Genomic DNA, 20,966 nt, shown 5'->3' on the forward strand with positions numbered 1-20,966 from the left:
TCCCTCAAATCCATCCATCCCATCCCTCCCTCAAATCCATCCATCCCTCCATCCCATCCATCCATCCATCCTTGCTTGGTTGCCCACTAAAGCGAAGCAAGGTTGAGCCTGGCCAATACCTGGATGGGAGACCTCCTGCGGAAAACCAAGGTTGCTGCTGGAAGTGGTATTAGGGAGGCCAGCAGGGGGTGCTCACCCTATGGTCTGTGTGGGTCCTAATGCCCCAGTATATTGATGGGGACACTATAGTATAAAAAAGCACCATCTTTCAATTGAGACGTTAAACCGAGGTCCTGACTCTCTGTGGTCATTAAAAATCCCAGGACAGTTCTCGTAATGAGTAGGGGTGTAACCCCGGTGTCCTGGCCAAATTCCCCCCATTAGCCCTTATCTATCATGGCCTCCTAATAATCTCCATCCCTGAATTGGCTACATCACTCTCCTCTCCTCTCCACCAATAGCTGGTGTGTGGTGGGCGTTCTGGCGCACTATGGCTGCCATTGCATCATCCAGGTGGGATGAGGAGATTCCTCCATACTATATGGAGCGCTTTGAGTGTCTAGAAAAGTGCTATATAATATGTGAGGAATTATTATTATCATCCATCCATCTAGAGACTATATAGCAGAGACAGATCACTTTATTAAAATGAATGGGAGAAACTGGAATGCCCAACAGTCAATGGATTAAAAAAGTTTCACCTTACAGGTAAACAAACCAATCATGTAGATACAGACATAATCTGCCAATCAACCCAAGAATGCGCATTAGCTATACATAATCTAAGTCAAAGAAGCACAATTTATGATACCAGTCTTGCCAGGTTTTACTGCTGATTTGAAATATGCTCTCTTGACAAACCGGTTTGGAGATTTCCGTCTTTCCCCATTCAAGTACAGTAGATAGGAGCTGCACTTGTATGCTGCTTGTTTACATAGAAAATAGCTGCCCAAGAGCATTCCAAAGATGGCCGCCGAGTGGCTTGACTTGCCTAAAAAGATTTGCATCTATCTATCTACAGTATCCGTCCATCCATCCATCCATCCATCCATCTATCTGTAATATTCGTATATATGTTGAGCTGACACCTAGTGCCATAAATGCAGCACAAAACAAAAGTTAATCATTTTTAAACATATTTCTTAAAAATGATAATCTGCAACTCACCTGACACTCTCCTGGGTCCCCCGCCTTTGGCTCCAATCTGATGCTTCTTGTCTGGGGGAAGGGGCGTGACTATCGTCCTCCTGTCCAATAAGGATGGAGACGTGGAAGCTGCAGGTCTCCTCTCCTGTGAGGAGGGAGAGGGGGCAGGTCGTTTCTCCAAGGGTGACCGTGACGGGCTGGGCCGCCTGTCAATCAGCGATGGAGGCGTGATGGAGCGAGGAGTACCAGGACCACGACCGTTTACTGTTTTCTCCTGGTTCTTATGTGATGCTGGTGATGTCATGAAGGAATCGAGAGAAGTAGACGATGGAGAGGAAGAGGAAAAAGAGAATGAACGAGAAGAACCTGCCATAGGAGAAGTGGAGTTGACTTTTATTTGCGCACTCTCCGATCTGTTGAAGCACGGCATCTTCTCTAGACTGACGACAGGTAAAGAAACACTGCAGTAAAAAAAGAGACACTTATTGCACTAAGAGCAATGCAACAATTCAACAAATATTGGTGGCAAACATACAGTATATGCACCTTTACTATTTATACCAAGTGTGATTTGCTATTTTCTACTTAATAATTTTGAGTAAAAGTGATAGATTGATCTTGCCATTTTATTGGGACTGATTGATGAATATTTTTTACCCGTCAGTCTCCGAGAAAAGAGTGAAACTGAATCATGAGTGCTTTATTTTGCACTCTTTATAACATTTAAACTAGATGATCATCCTGTGTTTGCCAGACGGATGACTGGACACGTGTACCCACCAGGCCTTGGCTCGTGCTCCCTTGGGCGGGTAGACCGCCAGTGGTGCCTTGCTGAAGCGGGAGTGGGGATAATCACGAGGGATCCGGAAGGGTAGCGGCTCCACCTCACGCTGACCCACAGACTTCTTACCCTTGACAGGAACTAAAGGGGTTCTGGAGCTGCTGGGCGAGCACTGCCTCCTCTCTGAAGAACATTATATTAAATATAGACACAGTAACACAACCGTGAGTACTCGCTAATTAAAAAGTAGTGAGTAACAGATCAATATATCAGAAAGGTTTATTTGATTTGTGACCTATAAATAGTCTACAATATTCGAGAGTGTGCTGAGTGACTCCAGCCAGGTCTCCAAAGCAACCAAATTGGCCCGGTTGCTAGGGAGGGTAGAGTCACATGGGGTAACCTCCTCGTGGTCGCTATAATGAGGTTATCTCTCTCGGTGGGGCACATGATGAGTTGTGCGAGGATGCTGCAGAGAATAGCGTGAAGCCTCCACACACGCTACGTCTCCGCGGTAACACGCTCCACAAGCCACGTGATAAGATGCGCAGATTGACGGTCTCAGACAGGGAGGCAACTGAGATTCGTCCTTCGCCACTCGGATTGAGGCGAGGCACTATGCCACCACGAGGACTTAGAGTGCATTGGGAATTGGGCCGACTGCAGATGGTTGTGCAACAGAGAGAGAGATCGTTTATGGCCAGCTGACCGTCATGTGTGTGTTTGTGTCTTTTGTTTAAGTTTTTCATTAAACTATTATTTATATTGTCAAGCTTCCTCCTTTCCCTTATATTCCCTTTACAGCCCCACTCACAGATTTTTGCTTTTTTTATAAATACAAGTTATGCTCAAATCGACAGCATTTGTGGCATAATGTTGATTAAAATGGAAGTTAATGGGGCCAATTTTTTGAGTGTTTAAAGGCGTAAATGTAAAGCTTATAATTTTATAAAAGCACTTACATTAATTCTTCTGTTAAAACTCATAAAATATTTTAGTATCACACTTAATTCATTCAGACCCCTTGAATTGAAGGTTCCCAAGAGCACAGTGGCCTCCATAATTCTTAAATGAAAGAAGTTTGGAACAACCAGGACTCTTGCCACCCGGCCAAACTAAGCAATCGGCAGAGAAGATGGGCCTTGGTAAAAGAGGTGACCAAGAACCTGATGGTCACTGTGATTGAGCTACAGAGATCATGTGTGGAGATGGGAGAAACTTGCAGAAGGATGACCATCACTGCAACACTCCACCGATCTGGGCTTTATGGCAGAGTGGCCAGACGGAGACTCTCCTGCAAGAAAGCACCAAAAGGACTCTGGGAATGTGACAAATAAGATTCTCTTGTCTGATGAAACGAAGATTGAACTGTTTGGCCTCAATTCCAAGCATCATGTCTGGAGGAAACCAGGCACCGCTCATCACCTGTGCAATACCATCCCAACGGTGAAGCATGTCAGGGAATGGGGGACTGATCAGGGTTGAAGGAAAGAATCCGCTGAATGTCTTGTGGCTATACTTCTGAAAAAGTGAGTATTTTAACATTTACAGATTGGCCCCATTGACATCCATTGTAAGTAGCCATCCTTTATAATAACACACTTACTGTGTTTTTCACACAGTATAATTTAGTCTTTATCCATGAAAATGCATAGCTGCCTTTATATTTTAGGAAATGATGTCACTCGCAAAGGGTATCATTATATTTGGGAGTCCTAGGCATCGAAAAGTTTGAAAACCCCTGGTCAAGCACATGTTAAAATCGAAAAACAGCCCATGTGCATGCAAAACAAAACAAAACATTTGAAGCAAATGTCCCCTTCATTTGTATCATTCCATTGTATTGTTTCTCCAACCTATGTATCTTCAGTCAATACTTCATCACTGGAATCATGGTAGTTGGATTGTACAAGTAAAACATTTTAAAAAGACAAGACTGGACAGGTGTTAACACGCTTACGGTTTTTGCTATGCATGACTCTGGGGGGGATGGGGTAGCGTCCACTCCTCTCTACTCACTGTTCTGTTCCCCAACTACCTGCAATTACAAACGAAACATGATCAAACACACACATACGGTAAATAACAACATAATTCAAGGTGATACAATACATAACCTCTTGATGTTTGGCATTTCAAACCTTTCAAAAGGGAATAATATTCTGCTCCTGGCTGGATCTGGCAGCTCTCTCTCCACCAGTGAATGTCAGCCAAGAGCCGCAAGAGCATATGTAAGATTTCAAAAGAGCTCATTTTAGAGGCTCAGACACCGCTGACGGGGGGACAGCCCCTCACATAGAAGGTCTAACCGGTGTCTAAGTGCATAAAGCAATGGCCCGACTGCACTTAGCGCAGGGGAATCTGAACTTTGTCTGAAATTCATGGCAGGTGTGTAAATAGGTGTGTAGGTGCCTCCGCTGCAGCTGGACTGAATAAGGCCAAAGTCCGCTACGTTTGCCGTGTTAATTGGTTGAAAACATATAATAAAAGGCAAATTAATTAAGAGTGTGCGTGCCTTTAAGGTGATGTGCAGATTCCAAACAAGGTGCAAGGTGTAAGAAAATACACAACAGCAATGTATTCGGCTTGCAAAACCATTTGCTTCCACAATCCTGCCAAAAAGGCCATTATAGTGTGAATGAGAGGCGTAAATGTAGCTAACCAAAATGTATTAGTGTGCATATGGGCTAATATGCATTTATATGAAAAAGGATTATTTTCGTTACGATTTTGCCTCTCATCCACACTAGATAGAAGTTTTCCTTCACCGAAAATAGGAGACTTTTGAAAACGCTCTCCATGACCACATACATGGAAAGCAATGTCTTAAGGAAACTAAAAACCGAGGTTATTTTCATTATGCTTACGACGACTCAGCAATTTCCTACAACGAAAACTGAGAAACTCTCCATGACCATACACTTTGGAGAACAATGATATCCAGAAACTAAAAACAGAGGTTTTAAAAATGAAAAAAAAAATAAATTGTGTTGGCGTGGCCGAATATGTTATAATTTCAAAACTTGTAATTTTGCCGTTTATGGCCCTCATCCATGCTTAGGCACGTGATGGTATAAAATTATCACGTCATATAATTGCTGAAAATTTTATCACGGTGTACGGTATTATCACGGTATTGAATTACATTACTGTGATGAGGAACAGGGCGTGGCCAGGCCATGATGGAGCACGGCCAGCGCTGAATCAGCTGATCAGCGGGCGAGTGAGATAAAGGGCATCCGGAGACGCCGGTTCGAGAGAGAGAGAGAGCTGCATGTGTGTCTGTTCGTTTAGGTTTTATGTTGTTTTAAGTTCAATTATATAATTAAACCTTTATTTTGACTGTTCAGCTGGTTCCCTCCGCCTCCTTGCCCGTCGGTTTATCCGTTACAGTTTTGACGACACCCGAGCGGAGGGATGCATTGTCGCGGAGTCCTCGCCACTGCCATCCACCAGGGGAGCAGCCGCGGCTGTCTGCCTGGGGATGGAGGGGGTCGCTGCCGTTCGCCGGAGGAACCGTGGCCGTCTACCAGGGGCTGGAGGACTCGCTGCCATCCGCTGGGGGAGGAGCGAGCTGGTGTCCCCCAGAGGTTGAGGATCGGGCAACAGCGCGTCCGGGAGCTGGCGAACAAGTTCTTCTCTCTCTCTCTGTCTCCGCTCGCCCTTTCCCTCTCCCCATGCCACCCCTCGTCTCTCCCCCAGGTTTGCAGGAGCATATTCCTCCACCAAAAACTGAGCCTTTCAAAAAACGCTCTCCATGACAAAATGCATTGTAGAACAACGACGTCAGAAAACTTAAAATAAAAGTTTTCAAACTTCTAAATATTTGTGTTGACGTGGCCTAATACGTTTATCGTTCGAAAACGCATTCATTCCACCACTAGAAATAAAAACTTTAGAAAACACTCCCCATAACCGTGTACTTTGGAAAACGATGATGTAAGAAAACGTAGGTTTCAAATGAAAATGGATTATTGTGGACATGGCCTAAGTACAACATCAACTGACACCAAACTCCTACTAGCTTTGTAGCAGTGATATCCCTCACTATACTCCATTATCATCAAAACAACCCACAGAGTACACAGAAATTTCCACTGTGTGTGTGTAGAGAGAGAGAGAGAGAGAGAGAGAGAGAGAGAGAGAGAGAGAGAGAGAGAGAGTAAGCCTCCCATCTGTGTGTAGTCAGCGATTAGTGTTTCACTCTTTTGACAGTCCACAGGAAGCCCTGGCAGAGAGCTGCTCGTGCCCAGCTGAGCTGCATTTGTTTACATCCGGCTTACAACTGCAGGAAGTTGACCACTACCGAGGCCTAGCCCTGCTTTAGAGCCATTAACACACTCACAAACACATACATTTCTCAGACAGCCTGAAGCAAAACTAAACCTGTATGGGCGGCACTGCATGTCTTTGTGTACACTGAAAGAGAAGCAAGAGATCAGAAGCGTCCGCTCTGAAAAATGCACAAGTGTTGGTTGTGGAGCAGTCTTTACCTCGCCCGTCTGTGCTGTAGCGGTTGAGGGGAGACGTGTAAAAAAAAACAGAAGGTGAAAGAGAGGCTGAGAAAAACACAAGAGAGCAGCATGCCTCCTCTATGGCTGCAGGCATTCCACTCTCTCTTTCTGGGCTGTAGTATTTTTGAGCTGAATTGCTGAGAGTCGTTGAACCCTGCGTTAAACCCTAGCAGCTGGTTAAGACGGGGGTGCCAGGGGAAGAGAGGGTTGGTAGTGAAGGAGACAGCTAGCTCACCTTCCCAAGACTGAGAAAACAAGATGTGGTTGTGGCCAGTAGGCATGAGAGCGTGGGCATGCTGCCAACGGACTTCCTTGTGATCCGAACGCAAGTGCGTGCAACCGCCGCCTGTCCCCATGCAACCACCTCTGCGAGCACATGTGCTCTGGGCAGGAGACTAAAGACAGATTGGAGCTGATCTGTGTGGAGCTGCTCCAAGCCAACACGAGAAGAGTGGAGGTTGTAGAGCAATTTCCAAATGCCTGAAGGTACCACATTATCTGTACAAACAATAGTATGCACAGCCATAATACCACTCAGGAAGTGGACACATTCTGTCTCCTAAAGATGAACAGTTTGGTACGAAAAGTGCAAATCAATCCCAGAACAACAGCAAAGGACCTTGTGAAGATGCTGGAGGCAACCGGTAGACGAGTATCTATATCCACAGTAAAACAAGTCCTATAACGACATGACCTGAAAGGCTGCTCCGCAAGGAAGAAGCCACTGCTCCAAAACCACCATAAAAAAGCCAGACTACAGTTCGCAAGTGCACATGGGGACAAAGATCTTACGTTTTGGAGAAATGTCCTCTGGCCTGATGAAACAAGGTGTATTGAAGTAATAGCTTTGTGTGAATAACTGCATCTTTTAAGTATTTTTGAATAAATAAATAGATCCAAACAAAGAACGTCGTGCCATTGACCCACATACAACTCCAGCGCTATATTCCAAGTCAAGTTTGGTCACTAGGCATGGCTTCTACCATCAAATGGCATTGCTGTGCAATTTTTCTAGACCATTTGACTTTTGCAGTCCATTTTCAGAGCTTCAGCAGAGAGGAAGATTATCAGTGAATAACATGTCATTTTGGACTACTTTTATGGCATTTCTTGTCACTTTCAAGCTTGACAGCCCCAGTCCCCATCAACTTTCATAATAGAAAAGAGCAGCGCTCAGCACTACTGCAAGATTAGGTTGTTGCCATGGGCAACCCGTAAAAATTTGTATCATAATAAGGCAGAGGTGTAACAGAGGTGTTAATATGCCATTCTATGGGGCGCCGTTTAATATTTAAGAGAGGAGAGATACCCAGAGGAAAGACGCTGAGCCGTATGAAGAAGCAGCTGTCTGTCACTTTAGTAAACCAATCAGATCAGAGTAATCAGGTCAAGGAAAACCTCATTTGATTGGTTACTAGAAGCAGGTATTTTATGTGCATGCAATATGATTTGCACTCTGCGCATGCAAATCATTTAGGCACTTTTTACCATCAAAAGGTGTAAACACTGTGATTGTGACACCGTGAGCATCGGACTAACACAACAACAACAACAACAACAACAACAACAACAACAACAGCTCAACCAATGGCGTGCATTTGGGGCAGGGCTTTTGCAATTACATTTAGTGATGTTAAAGGCGCAAGAAATGACACGCTTCATCTGTAACCGCCAAACAATAACTGTCAGCAAATAATTTTCTGGAAAACAGTAAACAAACACACACTTACCGTAATGAGTCCTGAGGCTTTAACGGCTTTGTTGAAGACATTGCAAATGACGGGTTTGAAATCCTCATGAGTTGGGAAGAGACCATACAAGAGCATATCTACAGCAGAGACAGATTAGCGCCATTGAATATGACAATTGATTTATTGGAGTCTTTTCAAATCACTGTTTTGAGTTATGTCCACTAAACGCAATTTGTTCAAGCCATCAATCAAATACACACTTCCCTGTCAATTCACCTCTCCCCTCATCACACATGAATAATGATCAGAGATCTGTGATGCAAGCATTCAGAGGACCATAATGCTTGTTACACATTCAGTGATTATTCTTACACCATGCATGCAGAATCACACACACTCACCTCCTTTACAGAGTTTGATCAGCAACCTCCAGTTCAAAAGCTGAGTTTCTGAGTAAAAGTCTGAAAATGACAATGACAGCTCATGTTTAACATCTCTGTATCTGTGATACTCTGTAAACAAACAGTTAACATGTTCAGTTACAGCTCCTGGTAGCTAGATCAAGGATAGGCCCCTGCAGACCAATTATGGGTGTTTTCTAATCTGCGGGCGTTTTCATACAGAAATGGGCGTTTCTAAACTTTCCAATGAAAATAGGGAATTTCAATGGTTTGAAAACGCCCATTTTTATTCTGCAGAGACATAAGTCTCAGCTAGATGGCTGTCTAGATCCCACAATGCAACCACATAAAACACAAATACGGACACACACAGAGAGAGTTTAAACTTCAACACACTCACAGACTCATAATAACAATGCATTGGTTTAAAAAGTACATAAGTGCCTTTACACATGTCAAACAGTCAGTTTACATGACATATGCTCATATGCAAGCATGCGCGTGTGTTTACAGCTGGTTCTTTATATATCGCAGCACATTTGCATGGTGGACGTGCGCGTGCGCGCACGTACTGCTATATGTCTCAATCACAGTTCAAAAACAGTGTCAACAACAAGCGCAATACGCATGTTAACAGTGTATGATGACAGTCATGCACTTACAGTGAGTGTGCTGGGAAGACCAGTGAATGTGTCCTGTGTGTGCGCTCGGCGATACTGTGGCGCCATTGCTCTTCCTCCTTGTTGCCTTTTCCTTCGCAGCAGACAGCGAGACGAGCAAGCGTGCGAAACACATGACGTCATCTTCGGCACAGCTCGGTCGGAATCTCGGCTTCAATCGGCTTCCAGAGACGAAAAGGCGAAATAAATATATCTATTACATAATAAATCTTTATAATCATAATATTATCAATTATATTATTTAATTGTCTATATTTAATTAATACATTTCCATAAAATTGATAATAAATTAATACATATTATATAAAGAAATTATTATTGTTACCTTTATTAAATAATAATAATAATAATAATAGTAATATAATACATTTATTTATTATATTATATAAAATTTGTCATTTATAAAAATGTAAAATTATATAATGTATACATATCATCAGTCATTACTTAATTACATTATTACATCACAAATCATTATTCATATAACTAATATACTACTACTATTAACAATAATAATAATAATAATAATAATAATAATAATAACAATAAAATCTGTAATTATATATCGTGCTTATAATCATGTGTCATTATATATATATATATATATATATATATATATATATATATATATATATATATATATATATATATATAAAAAAAAAATAGTTTTAACGATTCTATCATTATTAAAGGCTATAATTCAATTAAAGGCTGCCTCTAAGTAGAGAATCATTTCAGAGTCTTATTGACTGTATGTGGGTACAGGTTGGCCAGCAGGTGGCATTGTAATTCAATTCACCAGAATAATACACATGATTTCAACACTCCTTGTTGGGTTAAAAACATTATTTTGCTCATCATTTATGTTTGCATTATGAAGAGTTCTTAAACAGCTGGGAAATATAGGTAACCAGGTGACCAATATGATTAGATTATTAGATAGAGTCCTGATAATATTAAATTGCAATGGATCATTGACTTGTAGGCTGCCATATTATATTCTATTATATACAAAAAATCAATGCCACTTAACATAACTCTGAGATATGAATTTGTGAGTTCATGATAATACAGAGGGGGTACAAGGCCGGGCTGTCAGACCACCGTTGGGACACTTAAAGCACTTTTGAAAACTATTCTGGTTATACTGCCCCATCTGTAAACTACCATATTGATGCATCTGCTTCAGACAATGTTTTGTTTGTTCTCTTGATAAACAGCAATCAGACAAGTCACAGAATCAGCACACACATACAAAAGCACTATTATTTTTCCATCAGGAAGCACAGATTTATTTGGGTAAGAACTCACCCTTTCTTCCCAGAAGCACAAAACCCTACAGAACTGCACTTTACAGTCAGTTTATTCAACAAAAACATGAAGCACTTACAATTTAAAAGATATATGAATAGAAAAATTTAATGTAAACATGAAAATAAATGAAATTGCTATAAACTAAAGAGGACAAAAAGCTTATTTTTTTGGACCATTAAGATTATTTGCGTTTTTAAGTTGTTTTAAGACAATTCAGCATATTTTCACCCCCAAATTCTTCTGATATTTCTTATATACATTTTTAATTTTCTTTAGATTTTGGGGTGACCTGGACATGTTTTCGTGAGATTTCCCCAACTGCACATATATTCATTAAATGATTAATAATGCAACATATCAGAACACCATTCAGTAACAATGTTAACAAAAAATCATTCTTAAAATCAATTGAAAAGTGAATGCAAAAGAATAAAGAAAACATTTATATTGTTTGATAAAACATATGCAATTCATTAGAGGAACAGACCGTTTCAAAGAATCATTTCAGAAGCATGCATGTGGGCCAAATTATTTATAAAGACTAAAACAATATCATTTATGTGTGAGACACTTCTTTAAGTACACAGGAATGTGTGGCTGGAAAATTGTTTTTAAATTGAAAGTTATAAAACATTAGAAAAACATCACATGAACGCCATATGCAAAGTAACATATGACGAATTATACGAATTACGTAAAGCATAAACCTAATGGGTTATGTCTGTTTCACGAAGGCTGAGATGTGGAGATAATTAGGGGGCGGAGTTTAGAAGGGGGCGGGAGCTGGGCCACGCCCCGCCGCATGTTGTGCATTGACCTTCTGTGAGTGCCAGCGTGTCTCCTTATACACAAACCAGGCATTCCCGGCCCATATGATGAGATTTACGTAACCAAATACCTGTAAAACAAAGTAAAACAATGTTGAGATAGTTGGGTAAAGTCAACATGAAATCAAAATTGACCGTGTTCACTTTCTTAATAAGTGTCCCTTATAGGAATCATGAGGAATAATAATTCCGATTACTATTAAGAGTATTCCATAAGAGTTTGGGAATCAGACTAAACTGTTGGCTCTGTATGTTTTGCACTGTAGATTCAAAAGAACTACCTCATAAGAGTAATTCGTTCGGGAATCAGACAACACTGATCGAGTGTGTTTTGAGCTTTAGATTCAAAGAACCGAATCATAAGAGTCATTCGTTCAGGAATCAAACTACACTGGTTGACTGTGTTTTGAGCTTTAGATTCAAAGGAACCGACTCATAAGAGTCATTTGTTCGGGAATCGGACTGCACTGATCGAGTGTGTTTTGAGCTTTAGATTCAAAGGAACCGACTCATAAGAGTCATTCGTTCGGGAATCGGACTGCACTGGTTGACTGTGTGTTTTGAGCTTTAGATTCAAAGGAACCGACTCATAAGAGTCATTCGTTTGGGAATCGGACTGCACTGATCAAGTGTGTTTTGAGCTTTAGATTCAAAGGAACCGACTCATAAGAGTCATTCGTTCGGGAATCGGACTACACTGGTTGACTGTGTGTTTTGAGCTTTAGATTCAAAGGAACCAACTCATAAGAGTCATTCGTTCGGGAATCGGACTGCAATGATCGAGTGTGTTTTGAGCTTTAGATTCAAAGGAACCGATTCATAAGAGTCATTCATTCAGGAATCGAACTACACTGATCGAGTGTGTTTTGAGCTTTAGATTCAAAGGAACCGATTCATAAGAGTCATTCATTCAGGAATCGAACTACACTGGTCGCACTGTATGTTTCACACTGTAGATTCAAAAGAACCGACTCATAAGAGTCATTCGTTCGGGAATCAGACTACACTGATCGAGTGTGTTTTGAGCTTTAGATTCAAAGGAACGACTCATAAGAGTCATTAGTTCGGGAATCAGACTACACTGGTTTACTATGTGTTTTGAGCTTTAGATTCAATGGAACCGACTCATAAGAGTCATTCGTTCGGGAATCGGACTGCACTGATCAAGTGTGTTTTGAGCTTTAGATTCAAAGGAACCGACTCATAAGAGTCATTGGTTGGGGAATCGGACTGCAATGATTGAGTGTGTTTTGAACTTTAGATTCAAAGGAACCGACTCACAAGAGTCATTCATTCAGGAATCGGACAACACTGTTCGCACTGTAGATTCAAAAGGACTGACTCATATGAGTCATTCGTTCAGGAATCGGACTACACTACATTACCCTACATTATTTGTCACTGAATATTATTTTATAATCTTGCTGTATCGTCCATTTGTGTGATCTATTAATGTATACAGCGTCTTACCACAGATATATTGAGTGAGCGCATGCTGGCATACTCAGTGACTTCACACTTGACATCTCTTTCCTTACAGAGTGCCAGCGTTAAGTCAATGCCAGCTGTACTGGTGGCATCCTTCATCGCTTGCAGACCCCTCGCCCATGCCGACGAGCACACCAGCCACAGGAGCGCAAAGGCTGCCGTCACCACAAAATCCTATGAAAGATTCCACAATTTACCACTGTATGAATATACTCTCAAATCACATTGAAACAGCCTCATTTATTGGTTGCATACTCACAAGCATTGGACCAAAGTCAGAGTCTCTGTATACGTGCATGTAGCCCAGATACACCAGTAGAGCCACCATGGCATACAGGAAGGCCAAGACAGCCACAGCCACGAAGAACTCCACCGAGGATGAGGAGTCTCCAACCAGATGGGTTTCTGAAACTGTGCGGTTGCAAAGGGTGGTGTTGTTCTCAACCAGCAGAACCTGGTTTAACCTTTACAGAAGAACGAAATTAGTAGTTGGACAGGGAAAATGCAGTAGGGTCATTCTTACCATGCAGTACATTTTTATGTCCCAAAACAATATGTCTTAATAAATTGGATAAAATATTTTAAAACATTATCTTGAACCTCGGTATTATGAGGTATTGCCCCAAGTGAAGGAGTTCAAGTACCTCGGGGTCTTGTTCACGAGTGAGGGGACAATGGACTGGGAGGTTGGCCGGAGAATCGGGGCAGCGGGGGGCGGTATTGCACTCGCTCTATCGTACCGTTGTCACGAAAAGAGAGCTGAGCCGAAAGGCAAAGCTCTCGATCTACCGGTCAATTTTCGTTCCTACCCTCACCTATGGTCATGAAGGCTGGGTCATGACTGAAAGAACTAGGTCGCGAGTACAAGCGGCCGAAATGGGCTTCCTCAGAAGGGTGGCGGGCTTCTCCCTTAGAGATAGGGTGAGGAGCTCAGTCATCCGTGAGGAGCTCGGAGTAGAGCCCCTGCTCCTTTGCGTGGAAAGGAGTCAGTTGAGGTGGTTTGGGCATCTGGTAAGGATGCCCCCTGGCCGCCTCCCTAGGGAGGTGTGTCAGGCATGTCCAGCTGGGAGGAGGCCTCGGGGAAGACCCAGGACTAGGTGAAGAGATTACATCTCCACACTGGCCTGGGAACGCCTCGGGGTCCCCCAGTCAGAGATGGTTAATGTGGCTCGGGATAGGGAAGTTTGGGGCCCCCTGCTGAAGCTGCTGCCCCCACGACCCGACTTCGGATAAGTGGTTGAAGATGGATGGATGGATCTTGAACATTAAAATGAAATCTTGGACTAATGTTTAGGTTTGGGGTTTGGGTTGTGGGGTACAGTATATAAAATATGCATTCCTCTTCACTGTTGTACAGGTGAAAACAACTCGCTTTTGGTGCCCCTCCATGGACATTTCACCCAGAAAAAGGAGCTCACAACTGCCCATACATCAAACAACACAAATGTGTAGATTTAGGTAGGAATGATATGAAGATGTCCCGACCAACTTTCAGAAAATTAGAAATGTCCCAACTCCCAACCAACATTTGAGCATTTTTACCACATAGAAAATACTTTAACTTTATACAATGTTTTTTATTTCCATTTTAATGACTAGTAAAGTGTCTCAGTTTCATTATTCATGTGTAACTAAATAATTGTCCGACCACATCTGAAGCGACACATATACAGCACTGTCACATGGTACCTGTTATTTTTCTCAGCACTGTTCAGGATGCACCAATCACAGTCATTTGTGATTACATCATTAAGATTTAAAAAAAAAAAAAAATTCTGGAGATTAACACAGTTGGATTTCCAGTTGTATCTTAGGTTTTTGTTCCTGCTTTCTCTCTCTCTCTCTCTCTCTCTCTCTCTCTCTCTCTCTCTCTCTCTCTCTCTCTTGCAGGCTGATCAACACCATGTGTCTGCAATAATGACTAATCAGTCATTTATTGGGAGTAGTTTGTGGGGAGAGGGAGGCAGGATAAAGCGCAGTCAGGTCTTCACTGCTATGGAGATTCCCTTCCCTTTGTTCCAGACAGATATTGTTGTAGTTTTTAAAAGTTGTAAACTGTTACTCTTGTAAACTGAGGGGTGATCTCATTCACATAGATTTTTACAGTTCTTATTTGTTTTTGTAAATCTTAATTAAAGTACGGAAGTAAATGGTAAATGGTCTGCACTTATATAGCACCTTTTTTTACCTAAGAGGTTACCAAAGCGCTTAAAACTGCGTCCCATTCACATTCACACAAATACACCAATGACGACAGAGCTGCCATGCAAGGCGCTAGTGTGACATTGGGAGCAACTTGGGGTTCAGTGTCTTGCCCAGGGACACTTCAGCATGTGGGCCGGGAATCGAAGCGCCAACCCTGTGATTAGTGACCAACCCGCTCTACCACCTGAGCCTTCCAGTCACCATTCTAAGAGTTTACCCTGCAATATGAAAAACTTTCCATCCTGTTAGTCTTTTGTAATATCTATTTAACTAACAAAAAAGCCAGTTCCTTAATGGCGCCATCCTCCAGGAAGTGACATTATTTTTGGTGGGAAAACAACAGCACAAAGATCTCTATTAGCAATGGTTTATGTGGTGTTTTGTGGTTTTAGTTGTCTCACTCGTACACATACCATCCTTTTTGATCAAATAACTTAAGTAAAATAATCATGTTACAATTAAGGAAGCAGAAGTGGCTGCGCTTGACCAGAGAACATTTCTAAAAAATCATCTAAATCCATTTATAGATCACTTTATTAACCTGTTGATACACGCCCCCTTTTTGAGCACAAAGCATGATAATGGTTGTATTTACGGGACCCTTTGGAGTATGGACACAGTTGTAGTATCTATTGAAAGAAGACACTTTGGGCTTTATTTCCCAAGTTTCAGAATTAATATATGTTGTTATTTTCTAAAGTTAGAGAAGCTGAAGTTTGAAGTAATGGAAATATTTTGTGCTGAACATGTTTTTATAATCTAAAAAAAAACAATAATAAAAGTGGCAAGACTAACCAGAAATACAATGTTCTCAAAGCCACGAGTCTAAAGAAGTTACGTTTCAAATCTGAAGATGTTTGAAGGTTCCTGCAGCTTTAATCTCTGTAAAATCACTGGAAGTGTTCAGAGTAAAATTAAGGCTCCGCCTCTCAAGACGACACTAAATCTGACGGCACTGATCGGCTATTATGAATAAAACTACACCGCATTTTTAAAAACAGACTTTGGAGATGGGCTGGTTTTGATTATGAGACTCTAATATATCAGATCATATACAGTTTTACAACATGAATGCTGCTCAGATTGCAGTTTGTTGAAGAACGATGACGAAGGGTAATTCTTTCAGGAGAGATCTCATGTAAACAACGGAGAATATATCAATATTTCTCACATTTATCACTTTTATGGACAAAAAGTGCTATTGGATGTTTGTCAATGAACGCTTGTCATGGACGATTGACCCAAGTGTGTTGAACTGGATTCATCTGGCGATCGTGTTTTCATAATAAAAGTCCCGTTCTGATATTGCATGTTTTCTATTTGTACTCCTGCACAAATAACTCAATTGCTGTTTCTGGAGCATTGCTATCGCGAAACAGAGATCAGATATCAATGTTGAACCCTTTGAAAAGATGTATAATTTGTTAACATTAATTACATTTATAGACGGTAAATTATATATTCAATGTAAGCAGAGTGACGTCACTATCGCGTGCGGGCGAATGTGTATCAACAGGTTTTAAAATACAACAAAAAGTAGTTTGGAGTTGAAGGTGCTACATAACAGGAATGACACAGGAAATGAGTTACTGTATATTACACTTAAAATATTTTTACAATGCAATCTCAACTCAAACACTAAGTGAAAAGGGAACCTAATTGATTTGGGTAAGCCCAACAAAATGAGACACCTCATAATAGTGAACTTTTTTTGTGTGTTGGAGCTCACCTGAATGGGTAGTTGAAAGTGGCACTAAGCGTTTCATTCCCACCTCCGTCACAGAAGATGGAAAGCACATTTGTGCCTGTATATCCTCCACAGGTCCCAAAAGCAAACACCGCAGTGAGCTACAGAAGAGAATAAAGTATACGACAGCCTAATGAATGCAAACCCTCCATGCAACACAACCACGCGGTCAGTTTTAACCTTTGATTTCCTCAGTTTGTGTTGAACACATAAATGGGATTGCTAAAATAAATCAAGACCTGATGTTCATGGTCAAATTCAAGCTAATCATGCAAATAAAGAGGTTTAGTTTTACTCAAATAAAGCCAATTATTAAAAATAAAAAAAATATAGGTGTCACGTGATGGCATGCGAGGTTCGGACATGTGAACGGTCGAGCTCTGCACACTTTGCTCATTTTGATTTTGATACAACCTGATCCATAATTGTTCTAGAAGGACTTGTTTATTTTAGCTTTTATTTCTTTCACATTCCCAGTGGGTCAGAAGTTTACATACACTTTAGTATTTTGTAGCATTGCCTTTAAATTGTTTAACTTGGGTCAAACGTTTTGTTTCATCAGACCAGAGGACATTTCTCCAATAAGTAAGATCTTTGTCCCCATGTGCACTTGCAAACTGTAGTCTGGGTTTTAATGGTGGATTCGGAGCAGTGGCTTCTTCCTTGCTGAGCAGCCTTCCAGGTCATGTTGTTATAGGACTTGTTTTGCTGTGGATATAGATACTTGTCAACCGGTTGCCTCCAGCATCTTCACAAGGTCCTTTGCTGTTGTTCTGGGATTGATTTGCACTTTTCGACAGAATGCATCTAATTCCTGAGTGGTTTGACGACTGCGTGGACTCATAGTGTTTATACTTTCATATTATTGTTTGTACAGATAGTGTGGCACCTTCAGGCATTTGGAAATTGCTCCCAAGGATGAACCAGACTTGTGGAGGTCCACAATTGTTTTCTGAGGTCTTGGTTTATTTCTTTGTATTTTCCCATGATGTCAAGCAAAGAGGCACTGAGCTTGAAGGTAAGCCTTAAAATACATCCACAGGTACACTTTCAATTCAGTACATCTGCTATCAGAAGCTAATTGTCTAAAGGCTTGATATAATTTTCTGGAATTTTCCAAGCCGCTTAAATGCACAGTTCACTTAGTGTATGTAAACTTCTGACCCACTGGCATTGTGATATAGTCAATTAAAAGTGAAACTATCGGTCTGTAAACAATTGTTGAAAAATTACTCATGTCATGCACAAAGTAGATATCCTAAACAACATGCCAAAACTATAGTTTGCTAATATGAAATCTTTGGAGTGGTTAAAAAATGTGTTTTAATAACTTCAGCCTAAGTGTATGTAAACTTCTGACTTCAAGTGTGTGTGTGTATATATATATATATATGCACTCAAAATAATCTTTTTTTGTTGTATATCTTGCTAAACCAAAAGATTGCTGACTGCAACCCTCATGGGGACGACCCAGTAAATCATTAGTGTGCAAAAGTAATGTATAACACATGTTCTTCATAAGGCCAAAATACACAAGTTTAGTGAGTTGAAATAAAAATTGAAGCTGGTTTATGTAGATATACGTTTAGTTAATTAAACATTGGACTCTTGCTGTATGCATGGAATAATGCATTCGTGTAAATGCGTTTTCACTCAGGCCTTTGCCCTCCATCTAAAGTTAAAATCCTTCATCTTAAAATGGCAAAAGAGATTTGAGGTTTTACTCACCCACTCCACGACTTTAACGAAACCAAGAGGCTCTTTGACGGGGTTTAAATTTAATCTGAATCCGGTCTGCATTTTTACCCACCGACCCAGATATCCTCCAGGAAGAAAAGGGGGTCTTGAATCTTGCTTGATCAAGTTTTCATTAAAAAAAAATAATAATAAAACACACTTTATGTTTGACAAAGTGACGTGTTTCTTTGGTAAGTGATGCTGCTCCGCCTCCGCGAAGAAAACACAACTGTAGACTCAGATGAGAATATAAATGAACAGATTTACACAGTTTTGTCCAAGAGAATTACGATGTTAATAGATAATGTAAGGCATTTCATTTAAATGTTTAAACGCTCGCATCCACAATACGTCATAATGAAGAGGAATAAAAAGAACGCAACAGTTGCGGAATGTTACAATGTTTCTCCTCTCAGTGAATGAACGCGGCTTTAAGAACAATGTTAGTCATATGATCCTGTGAGACGCTGTAGATGAATTCTCCAAATTCCTGTGCTCCGTTATAAACACTTAAGAAGTATCTTAAAGGGACAGTTCACACACACAATATACATATACATATACACGCAGTACTGTGCAAAAGTTTTAGGCACTTAGTGAGGATGTCTTCAGAGATAATGCCATAAAAAGTTTTCATTTATCACTTAATGTCATACAAAGTCAGTAAACATAAAAAAAGCTAAATCAATATTCAGTGTGACCACCTTTGCCTTCAAAACAGCCCCAATTCTTCTAGACACACCTGGACACAGTTTTTCTTGGTTGTTGGCAGATCGGATGTTCCAAGCTTCTTGGAGAATTCACCACAGTTCTTCTGTCTATTTCGGCTGTCTCAATTGCTTCTGCCTCATCTTATGTAATCTCAGACTGACTCGATGTTCAGTGGGGGGCTTTGTGGGGACCATGTCATCTATTGGAGGGCTCCCTGTTCTTCTATTCAAATCTATTTGCAAAAGTAATGTTTGAGAGTCTAACATTTATATTTCCTATTGACACACTAAAGCTGAAGATATAAAAACCATCTTGAGACAAATACTTTTGTGAAACATCTTATGTGCCTAAAACTTTTGCACAGTACTGTGTGTGTATGTATATATATATATATATATACCATAATAGAAGTACATACAATTTGTGCAATAAATTCCAAGTCTTCTTTAGACATATTTGAATGAGGAACAGAAATAGTTCACTCAAAAATGAAAATACTCTGGTTCATCATTCACCCTGATGCCATCCCAGATATGTCTTTCCTCAGCAGAGCACAAATGACGATTTTTAGAAGAAGATAGAGCTCTGTCAGGTCCTTATAATGCAAGTAAACAGGTGCCAGAACTTTGACGGTCCAAAAGTCACATTAAGGCGGCATAAAAGTAATCCACACAACTCCAGTCCAGTAAATGTGACTTTTGGACCGTCAAAGTGCTGGCACCCGTTTACTTGCATTATAAGGACCTGACAGAGCTCTATGGTGTTTTCTAATCCTTTTTGGGCTTAACAACCTCAGTCCCCATTGACATTCATTGTGTAGGACCGTGAACTTTTCCTTTCGGATCATAAGTTTAATATGGGCAGTAAATGTTAAGTTTCATATTTTATTTGGAGCATTTCTGAGAAACTTGTTTAAGTCAAATAACCACGTGTGGCATTTCCAAACCTTCTCTTTTATACAAAAACAAATCAAACTTGAATCAGTATGATATTGCTTTTTATTTAAGCTTTCACACTAATGTTACTTAACAGTTTTAAACTCATGATTTAATTACTAGGTTGAAGGCTAGTGCACCGAGAAACAGTTAACTGTTCTTACAGCAGCTATAAAACGGAATGCTTTAATTAAATTTACTATATCATAAATAATAATAAAAAAGAATACATTTCGGCAATTAGGATGGATTGTTCTTGTTTTTAATATGCCATCAAAATATTTTCAATTTAAAATATTTTAAGAGGTTGAAAGAAAATGGCAGACCCAACATATAGATAAAAACATCAATCAAATTATAATTAGCAAGTATTATCAAGCAAGTGTACAATCAAACAGGTATGTACACACACACACACACACACACACACACACACACACACACACACACACACACATGCATAATGAACACGTGCCAGAGACTGATCAAACAACTTCTTAAGTCATCTACAGAACATAGCAGTGAATTTTCTGTTGGTACAAAATAGGCATTAGACAAAAATAAGAACAAATCTAAATATGCACGAATAATAAGCCAGCTCTCATAAAATAAACACACAAGCCGATATATACAAGAGAGGAGGCAATTTGGCCACATTATTCTGACTATGGATATTTACTACAGTAAATATGGCGGTAATTATGATCTTTCATAAAAAATTATGATTCTGGTGTTTGAAACTGCAAGTATACAAAATAGTAAAACCAAGCTCTTCTAAAATGATTCCTG

The 20,966-nt window shown here is 40.4% G+C and overlaps 2 protein-coding genes across 6 annotated transcripts in view; both read right to left on the reverse strand.

Annotated features, from left to right (window-relative positions):
- Positions 1 to 9,304, reverse strand: part of LOC127639110 (ataxin-7-like protein 1) — a 32,065-nt gene extending 22,761 nt beyond the window's left edge. For 4 of the 5 annotated variants that reach the window (XM_052120959.1, XM_052120961.1, XM_052120962.1 and 1 more), the window contains exons 1-6: positions 9,196 to 9,304; positions 8,534 to 8,593; positions 8,172 to 8,269; positions 3,888 to 3,965; positions 1,927 to 2,110; positions 1,168 to 1,607 (exon numbers count right to left, since the gene is read on the reverse strand). In XM_052120959.1, coding sequence (XP_051976919.1) covers positions 1,168 to 1,607; positions 1,927 to 2,110; positions 3,888 to 3,903 — 640 coding nt within the window. In that variant the 5' untranslated portion in view covers positions 3,904 to 3,965; positions 8,172 to 8,269; positions 8,534 to 8,593; positions 9,196 to 9,304. The remainder of the gene's footprint in view (positions 1 to 1,167; positions 1,608 to 1,926; positions 2,111 to 3,887; positions 3,966 to 8,171; positions 8,270 to 8,533; positions 8,594 to 9,195) is intronic. The other variant, XM_052120960.1, reaches the window with a different exon arrangement.
- A 1,172-nt stretch (positions 9,305 to 10,476) lies between these two features.
- LOC127639026 (synaptophysin-like protein 1) lies at positions 10,477 to 19,020 on the reverse strand. The gene is made up of 5 exons (XM_052120839.1): positions 18,523 to 19,020; positions 16,777 to 16,895; positions 13,102 to 13,306; positions 12,825 to 13,016; positions 10,477 to 11,425 (listed from the first exon to the last, which is right to left on the reverse strand). Exons 1-5 carry the CDS (start codon positions 18,592 to 18,594, stop codon positions 11,294 to 11,296), a joined length of 720 nt encoding a protein of 239 aa, XP_051976799.1. The 5' UTR covers positions 18,595 to 19,020; the 3' UTR covers positions 10,477 to 11,293.
- Between the last annotated feature and the right edge of the window lie 1,946 nt (positions 19,021 to 20,966).

Source organism: Xyrauchen texanus, chromosome 47 (genome assembly GCF_025860055.1).
Source record: "Xyrauchen texanus isolate HMW12.3.18 chromosome 47, RBS_HiC_50CHRs, whole genome shotgun sequence".
Classification (NCBI taxonomy): Eukaryota; Metazoa; Chordata; class Actinopteri; order Cypriniformes; family Catostomidae; genus Xyrauchen; species Xyrauchen texanus.

Bases quoted from the DNA above. Each gene is read 5' to 3' on its own strand.
- LOC127639026 (XM_052120839.1), bottom strand. From the start codon at position 18,594: ATGCAGACCGGATTCAGATTAAATTTAAACCCCGTCAAAGAGCCTCTT. The intron at 13,017-13,101 runs GTGAGTATGCAA...AATCTTTCATAG, and splicing joins CTGACTTTGGTCCAATGCTT to GATTTTGTGGTGACGGCAGC. The intron at 11,426-12,824 runs GTAAGACGCTGT...TTTGTTTTACAG, and splicing joins GCTCACTCAATATATCTGTG to GTATTTGGTTACGTAAATCT.